We start from the raw sequence: 8,521 nt of genomic DNA on the forward strand, positions 1-8,521 counted from the left end.
CCTCAATGAGGTTATCATATTTCTAATTGTCAAGACCTCGAACTCATCAATATATTCGTAGACTAAAAAGCTACATTGCTTGAAGAGCATCTATTACTATTGTGCATGATAAGATCGCAAGAAATGCTCTTGAAGCGTTCTCTTCGTGTGTTCCCCAATGGCAACTGGGGGCTTACAGGTCATCACATGATTTAGGTCTAGGGTCTCTCGCCAAAGGCAAGCAGAACTCTTGAGCTTGGACATCACAGATTGGACTTTTCTTGGCTTCGGAATGTTGTGCCAGGCAAAATAATCATCAATAGAAAGGATCCAATCTTGGAAGGAAGCTAGATCGGCATGCCCATTGTAGTCACTAACCTCCAAATGAAATGCTTAGAGATTTATTCAAAAGTCTCAATGGTCATCATCATCACCATCCTAGTTCACAGATCCTGGAGAGGGTGATATATATATATATGTCTGAACATCAAGCTGATAGGTGACCATTGTTGCTTTTAGTTGCTCAACTCGGCTGTCGATGTCTCTGGTGGGTTGCAACATGTTTGTGGCTGAAGAAGATGATGGTGCTGAAGGTTCCAAGAAACTGCAGCTGCTTCTATGTTACATGCACTAGCTGGAAGTATTAGCTAGGATAAACCTAGTAGGACTAACAAGGCCCCTCTTTGTGCAAAGACTTTCTAATAATGCAGAAAATAAAATAGTTTACCTATGGCATTGCTCATATTTGAATAAAATGATTGATCTTTCTTACTAGAAAATTTATCTATTGTGCATTTTTTCTATATACTGCAAGCATTCAAAGTACAAAGTGCAAAGATATGAAGGTATCAATTACAGGAGGCATGATGCATGCATATCTGATCAAATCAGAAGATTTCACCAGCATGTGTTAATTTTCGAAAATATAGCATCGCCGTCCACTCCAAAGAACCAACCATTCCTAAAACTGAGCACCACAGCAACAAACAAACATTTGAGCAAGTCCATTTTGAAAATAGCAGTCTTCACGAGGTTGCATCACAGATAGATGGAAATAAAGGCGCAAACCCGTGCATAAGTTCTTGCATTCAAACCTTATAGATTGATTTATGCCCAACGCAAAAGGTATGTATGATGATTCACATTGAGTTACAACAACAGATGACTGTCTTTCAGGGCCTGAACGACCCCAAGTTTCCATCACTGAGGCTAAAACGACGCCTCACAAAGATATTACATTAGGACAACATGGAAACAGAAGAGCCCAGAGAAATTGAAAAAAACAATCACAGACAAATCATAAGCTCTCTGTTTTCCCATCCTCCAATAAAGAGAAGCAACTGTCACCAACAAGAATCCCACCAAGACCTCGCAGAATCTAAATCCTTAGCAAAGCACACCCCAGAATGCTCCCACAGCAATGGGTCATGGGTGACACCGAGCGCCAGGTTGGCCTCTCGCTCCTCACATTGAGAACATCTACATCAGATAGCTGCTTGATACATTGATTCCTTGGACCAGGACCAATCACTCCTCCTATCACATAAATCTCATCACCCACTCCAATCATACCAAACCCAATCCGTCTCTGAAACTCCGATGCAGATGATACCACTTTATCAGGCACATTCTCTGCTGGCTGCTTTGAAATGCAGCCGTTGCTCAACACATACAGCTCCCCATGGACCACTGCCATCGGACCCTGAAGCCAACCATAGTCCTTGACAGTCCATTGCTGCCCGCCGTCCTCCAATATCTGCATGGTCGATAACCCTTTGTGCAAGACATGCATCTTCCCTCCAATGACAACCCCAGAGCAAGTAGAGGTATGGGTATGGCGGAGATCCGGGAGGGGTTCCCACACATCTGCCTCAGGATCATAAATCTCAGCCTTCGATATCGATTTCCTGCAGTTTGTGAACCCCCCTGCTACGACTATCTTGCCATTCAATGCACAACAGGCAAACATGGCACGGTGAACAAGCATGGGAGCCCGTCGTGCCCACTCACGACGGAGGGGGTCATATGACCAAACTTCATTGCTAGCGAAGATTCCATCGTGGTCTCCGGTCAATGGGTCGACCCGGTCGCTGCCACCGCCGATCACAAAGAGTTTTCCAGCAACACAGGCCACACCAAAACGAGCAAGATGCCTTATTTCTGATGGCATGACAGGAAGTGTCATCCAACAGTCTCTAAGAGGGTCATAGAACTGCCAAATGTTTTCAGGCTCAAATGCCAACGCACAAAGCAGCTCTTCTGAAGCACCAACCTCGCAGCGAGTCTTAAAGAGCTCAGGGCTTTGAAGGGCAGCTCTCCACGAGTGACAAACTAGCTGCAGCTTGGAATGGAAGTAGAAAGGCACACGTGCAAGGCACTGGATAGCAACTTCATCAGGGAGACCATCAATTAGGCGAGACATAGTGCCTTAATCATTCAGACAATTCATCATAATAAATTCTTCCTTGTGAAGCACAGAACCTGAAAGTGGGACATAGTGCTCATCAGTATAAAGACAGCTGAAATAGGAAACTTTAGCAATAGCTATTATTTATACTCTGAAAGACAGTTATCCATCATTAGCAAGAGAATGAGAACACCTGAAATCAATAAAAGAAAGCAAAAAATTACTCCAATATTAATCCACTCCCCTTGTGTATAGATAGATACATAGAGGAGTAACCATAGAGAATTTTTCTTCAAACTGAGAAACAAAACCTCTCAGAGATGACAGTATCGTATTTTATATGCATTAGCCTTCTAAATAGCCCATTGTTCTTCATCATCTTATCCTTGTTCTTACTATAACCTTGCAATATTTATATCTCCTACAAGTTGTTCTCGATCATGACTGAATTAGGCTTAAGATTTGATCTTATACATTTTGAAAAAGATTTTACTAGTTTAATAAAATTTGGTCCTTGAATGAAACCAATGTTTTTAACTTGAAACAATGAAACAAACCTAGAATAAGCAGGTGCTTGTTTCAACAATCTATTTCAATTCAATTAACCCAAAAACCAAAATGTATAATTGTTTTCCAGCATGTTTATTGATGTTAGTTAGAATACTTCGGGCTCTTCAATGACCTACAACAAGGCATACAGTATATAAGCACATGTAAAGAACCTAAAGAAAAAAAAATTAACAATCCAGCAACCTACTTAAAAGGATTAGCATGTGGTAGTCCAAATTTCTAGTACATATAAAAAAATAAATAAAAGGGAAATCTTTGTGAATTAACAAATTTAAAAAAATGCTTCCTAAGGATACTTTCTACATGCCTACTTAATTAATAAACAATACAAATATTATGGCGGATGCATAATGATTGGCTAGATATTGCACTCATCTTTTCTTGGCTGCTATGTCTGAAGCACAAGTTGATCACTAATGCTGGATACATTATGTGGATAATGTTCAAGGTCATTTAGTTGACCTGGGTATTCGTTGCATACCCCTCAGCATATAGGATATGTTAGCAAAGTAGTAAACCAAGAGAAAAATAATATTACCACTTTCATGAAAGATAATTAAGGTGGTTTGGCTTCCTTCGATCAGTCAAGCATGCTTAAACTTAAACTAAGAGAAGGGCATACACCTAACAAAGCATACTTGGATTTATATGAAAAAAGTCATTAAAATTTGATGATCAGTCGAAGTTGATGATTAAAATGACAACCTCGTTTGTCGGGAGACAGATCTAATTAATCCATGTAATAACCGTAATCATAACCAAGCCTTGTCCCAATAATTTCAGATCAGCTGGTAAATCCATAAGCCAATTTCAAAAAAAAAATTATCTATAGAAGGTATAGATCATGCATCATCAACAACAGTAAAGATTTATTTGGCCAAACACAAGGAGCAGAGCAATAGCATGACAAGGACTGTTTGTGGGTGGCATCATCAAGTTTAAGGTTAGCTACAGGAATCCAACAGAAATAACTATCCAAGAAGCAAAGAACTCCATTTTGCACAACCAGATTTTGTCTAATGCAGACCAGATTGTCAAAATGGTGGCAAAGTTTAATTGGTCCAGCATGACTGTTAGTCCCCTTGCCATGCTTTATAAACTGTGCCAAAAAGGGAGGATCCTTGCACAAGGGCAGGGGAAGCATGGGTACCAGAGAGTGGTGGTCCCAGAGTAGGCATATCCCCCTTCTCAGTCTGCCTCCTAGTATAAAGGTAAGATCATTTTTGAACCCAAAATTTAGCAATCATTTTTGATTTATTTTCTGTCCACGTCATTAGATCAATTACTAAAGATATTCGTCATATTAATTAACTTCACATGGAAGATTTGGATCCACATGGAATTATGTAGAGAAATTATAGGGATTGCAAATCTCAGAAGCATTAAAAGAAGTTAAGTTTCCAACACAACAAGAACATTAACAAGGATTGAAAAATCATAATTGCATAGCATAATAGATCATAAGTTTTTTCTTCGGATCAAGGCTTGAGATGTAATTGATAGCTAGAGTGGATAGAACATGTTTTGCTAGCAATTGAATGAGGTAAAATTAAGACCAGTTCCAGATATAATCTACCTAAAAGATATCTCAAATATTAAACTAAGAGTAAGGTTGCCATCCCTGGCCAATAAAATACTAGAAAAGTCATGTCTACTGCAAATAACTGGTCAGCCTGAACAAGCAAGAAATTTTATTGGTTGAGTGTAACCTATATACTTAAGTCTATCATCCATCCTCACAAGTTCAACATTAGTACAAATTTTCCATTTAAACATCACTAGAAATTATTTTGCATTCTAAAAATCTAGTTCTCTCAACAACAAAATAAAATACCCATGGAATGAATTATGCACATCATAAAAGCATGGTTGGATAAAGTTGGGTTCAATTGAATTTTTACCTAATTTGTTTTGTAATACAGTCTTCAACTGTCAATACTTGATACATATAAATCAACATCAAAGATTTATAATATCAACATAATTTAAGTTGTGCATTTACAATGTAATTCATGATGCAGTGATTCCCTCCCTTAAAATTACCTAGATTATTTTTTTAGGCTTACGAGTTAAAAAATAACACGTTATTGTCCACTCAGATAGATGACATTTTTCAAACATGTACTACATGATATTCTTTGAGCATGTTAGCTGTTTTGCTAAAGCTTCTGGATTAAGATGGGTCAGAATCAAGTTTTCTTTTATTTTAAGGGGTTAGGAAACAAATATTACAAATTGTGATCCAATTTTGATGGAGGCATGGGAATAAAGTTGATTTGGGAACCATGGGATGTGATCTGGTTTCCAGTATTAGAGTGATGGTTTCCCACTTAGGCGAGACAAAATGACTGGCCAGTTACATGAATATTTAGGGCTCCTAAAAGCAACCAGAGAAGGTGGAAATTTACTAGGGGATTGGCCACTGGGGAACCCCATGAATAGCCCCAACATCTTTCCCTCTCTTCTTCTAAACACAAGCCACAAAATGTTTCTATTAATTCCCATTTCTATCTTTTTTTCTTGTAGGTTATTTGGGAGCACCCTACTACCTAAGGCTTTGGGTAATGTACATAGAATGTAATACTATATATTGAAGAGAAAAAAGATATCAAATGAACAACAATGCAAATATATTCTGCCTCAAGCTTTTCCTTATATTTTTCTTTTTTCTAATTATCCCTTTTGTTTGCAGAAAAAACCTTCGGTGGTGTCTAGGATTTTTTGTAGTTTTTCATCAAAAGTCTAGAGAAATCAAATTATCCACTAGTGTAAATATGAAAACCAATCACTCTACATCAGTTTGGCATCTACGAAGCAAGATCCATCATTGCAAGCACCTAATACCCTCTTTAACATGGTGACCAAACAATTTGTGATAAGAAGCATGGTGAGAGATTTCAACATTTTGACTGCACTACTTCCAAAAATGCAGAAAGAAATCAGCAAGAATACAAAAATGATTAAATGGGTCCTCTCTCTCTCTCTCATGATAAAAGGCAAAATTCACCTGCTGAATTCAAAAGTGCATTCTTTTTGATTAATTTAGAAGGAAAAAGAACTCTGTTGCCCAACATTCAAGTTGATCAATCAAAACAGATTAACAGAAACATGCTGATATTTCATTCTAAGGACAGCACCTGGCAAAATTTATAAGTCATGCACAACAATGAGCTAGCTGTTCATCAATTCATAAACAATAAAGAAATTTTCGCATCATACTGTTGTGTTTGTTTATGGGGACTGCAATGATGGTGTTTTGTTGACCATGAACAGCAAAATATTGGTTTTGAAGGTAAAGGCAATACGCACATATTATATATTTAGAATGACAAAAACGTGGCATCATATATCCTTATGTGCATGTTACCAAGGACTTCCTTGTGGTTAATTGAAATCCATGATTATGAATTAATGATATGTGTCAAGCTAAAAGGGGTTGAATTTGAAAATTGCATGTTCCATGGAAGATGTACCCCAACATTTTCTTAGATTGGTTCTCTTGCAGATAGGAGTATGCATGGCATCTTTTGATTGAGTTGAAAGGCATGGTGGGCTCATAAATCAGCATCTCAAGTGGGAAGCAGACATGGTGGACTGGCACTTAGAATGCAAAGAAGCACATGAAAGAGGTGAAATTGCTACATGAGATAGGATGAAAGGAAAGTTGGAGGCTTTTTTTTTTTAATGGACTAATAACAATCTGGATTCACATCATTCTGCTGGTGCAAAAGTGATCTTCCGTGCAGGTGCTGAGTACATGAAGAGAGATTTCCTTCTCTTTGAAGCATAGATTTGGAAGGAGGGTATTCAAACAAGATGAGCCGTCATGTTTTAGTCTATGGGTGTCGAAAGGACCAGCGCAAATCAAGGACAACTTCCAAGGTTGTGCCATCTCCTATATGGTACTACTAGATGCCTCTAATCAACTCTAGAAAAGCAACTTAAACAGTTTGGGGGAGAAGTCAGGCAATGTGATGAAAAAAAATGAGTTTGGAAATTGAAGCTTTTTCAATGAGGAGATATGGGACATAGAGTAAGTACTTATCATACTCAACTGTGGATGTTACGTCCAGCGAAACAATGAACATGAAGGCATCATGAGAAAAGTAAGACATTCAAAATGTTGGCTTGAATGGAGATATGAACAAAAATTCTAATGCCAGCCAAAGAAGTAAATGAAAAGCAAAGATTGGAAGTAATAGGCTATTTTCTACATGTGCTAACCACGGTTGATCTTGCATTTTAACCATTGGTGGTCCAAATTCCCTGAATATTGTTTATAAGGATATCACAGAAGGTGGGTCCTTGAGATACTGATTTATAAGTCATATACCATCACTCATTTTTGAAAATAAAGGTAAAAACCCTAGGAAATGCCCTGTGAGATTCTCCATTGGATTTTTTTGTTTTGTTTTGGGGGGGGAGGGGGCAGAGCTGGTTTGATGTGACAATGTTTTCAACAATAGCATCATCAGTTCTACTAAATCATCTGTCGACTTATCAAGAGACAATCATGCAACAAAGAAAAAAAAAGGAAAAAATATAGAAAGGAATTGTTAGTAAATGATATAGGGATCACAAAAAAAAAAATTATGTGAAAGCCTGTGAAAATAGAAAACCTTTAATCAACCAATTATGTTGTTTCTGATTGAAAGCTCCAGTTAGAGAAGAAATCTTAAGATCATAGAATGAAAGTTTAATTTCCTTCAGAATAACAATAAACATCAACACCCCCCCCCCCCCCCCAAAAAAAAAAGAGTTAACAATCAAACCCAATATTTCCAGTTATAGATATAAAATCCCATGCAACGAAAAATACACAAATTCTGAAAGAGTTCCTAGAAAAGAACGGTCAAGATATATTTCCATAAATTTCTGGACAACTCACATCACGAATTCCAGACATGCGTGCCAATTTGGTTAGGAAGCAGCAGGCATCATATCTAAACAAACGGGGAAAACAAACAGGTGATGGACATACAACTTAAAAAGATTACATTTTACATGAAATGAATTGAAATTTCTTGGTTGTTCAATAGGTATCATATCAAAATTCCATCAATGCCAAATAAAAGTAGTCCAAACAAAGAGGGCCATCGTCAAATTAAACCAAGAAAAGGAAAAGGAATCTAACCAAGGAACATGAACAAGAAAAACCCTCATCAAGCCCGAAACTTATCGCAACGGAAGGACTGCACAACCGCACACAAAAACTCCCATCCTGAAGCATACTAATATTCTAAACTTACAAACAAAACATCCAAAACCGTAAAGCCCCCTACCGAATTGGAGCTAAACCCACCTCGAGTTCGCCTCTAAAACCACTGGGCATTTATCGGTTTGAGATCTTGATCAGAAATTACAAAGAATTTCCGGGAATTCGACATCCTTTCTCTTACAAAAAACAACTACAGAAATGTGGAGAGGAGCGAGATTCTACCGGAAGCGAATTCCTGATGCCCAATTCCGTCGATTTCTTGCGATGAAGATTTTGAGCGAGAGAGGGGTCTTCGAACAGAGGCGTGGGCGTTTGGACTCTCGGAGACGGATATGCGCATATGCGTT

At 37.9% G+C, this 8,521-nt stretch overlaps 1 protein-coding gene across 2 annotated transcripts; it reads right to left on the reverse strand.

Moving 5' to 3' along the window:
* Positions 1–1,053: 1,053 nt before the first annotated feature.
* LOC103698915 (F-box/kelch-repeat protein SKIP30-like) lies at positions 1,054–8,521 on the reverse strand. Of its 2 annotated transcripts, none has more exons than XM_039118200.1 (2): positions 8,397–8,521; positions 1,054–2,460 (listed from the first exon to the last, which is right to left on the reverse strand). In XM_039118200.1, the coding sequence occupies exon 2, from the start codon at positions 2,399–2,401 to the stop codon at positions 1,358–1,360; it is 1,044 nt and encodes a 347-aa protein (XP_038974128.1). In that variant the 5' UTR covers positions 2,402–2,460; positions 8,397–8,521; the 3' UTR covers positions 1,054–1,357. The 2 variants fall into 2 exon arrangements, with proteins under 2 accessions (XP_038974128.1, XP_038974129.1); XM_039118201.1 differs by lacking the exon at positions 8,397–8,521 and adding an exon at positions 8,259–8,390.

The sequence above is a fragment of the Phoenix dactylifera genome, unplaced genomic scaffold (genome assembly GCF_009389715.1).
Source record: "Phoenix dactylifera cultivar Barhee BC4 unplaced genomic scaffold, palm_55x_up_171113_PBpolish2nd_filt_p 000319F, whole genome shotgun sequence".
NCBI classification, from domain to species: Eukaryota; Viridiplantae; Streptophyta; class Magnoliopsida; order Arecales; family Arecaceae; genus Phoenix; species Phoenix dactylifera.

What these genes read in the sequence shown, in the direction of transcription:
- LOC103698915 (XM_039118200.1), bottom strand. Translation starts at nt 2,401, where the DNA reads ATGTCTCGCCTAATTGATGGTCTCCCTGATGAAGTTGCTATCCAGTGC.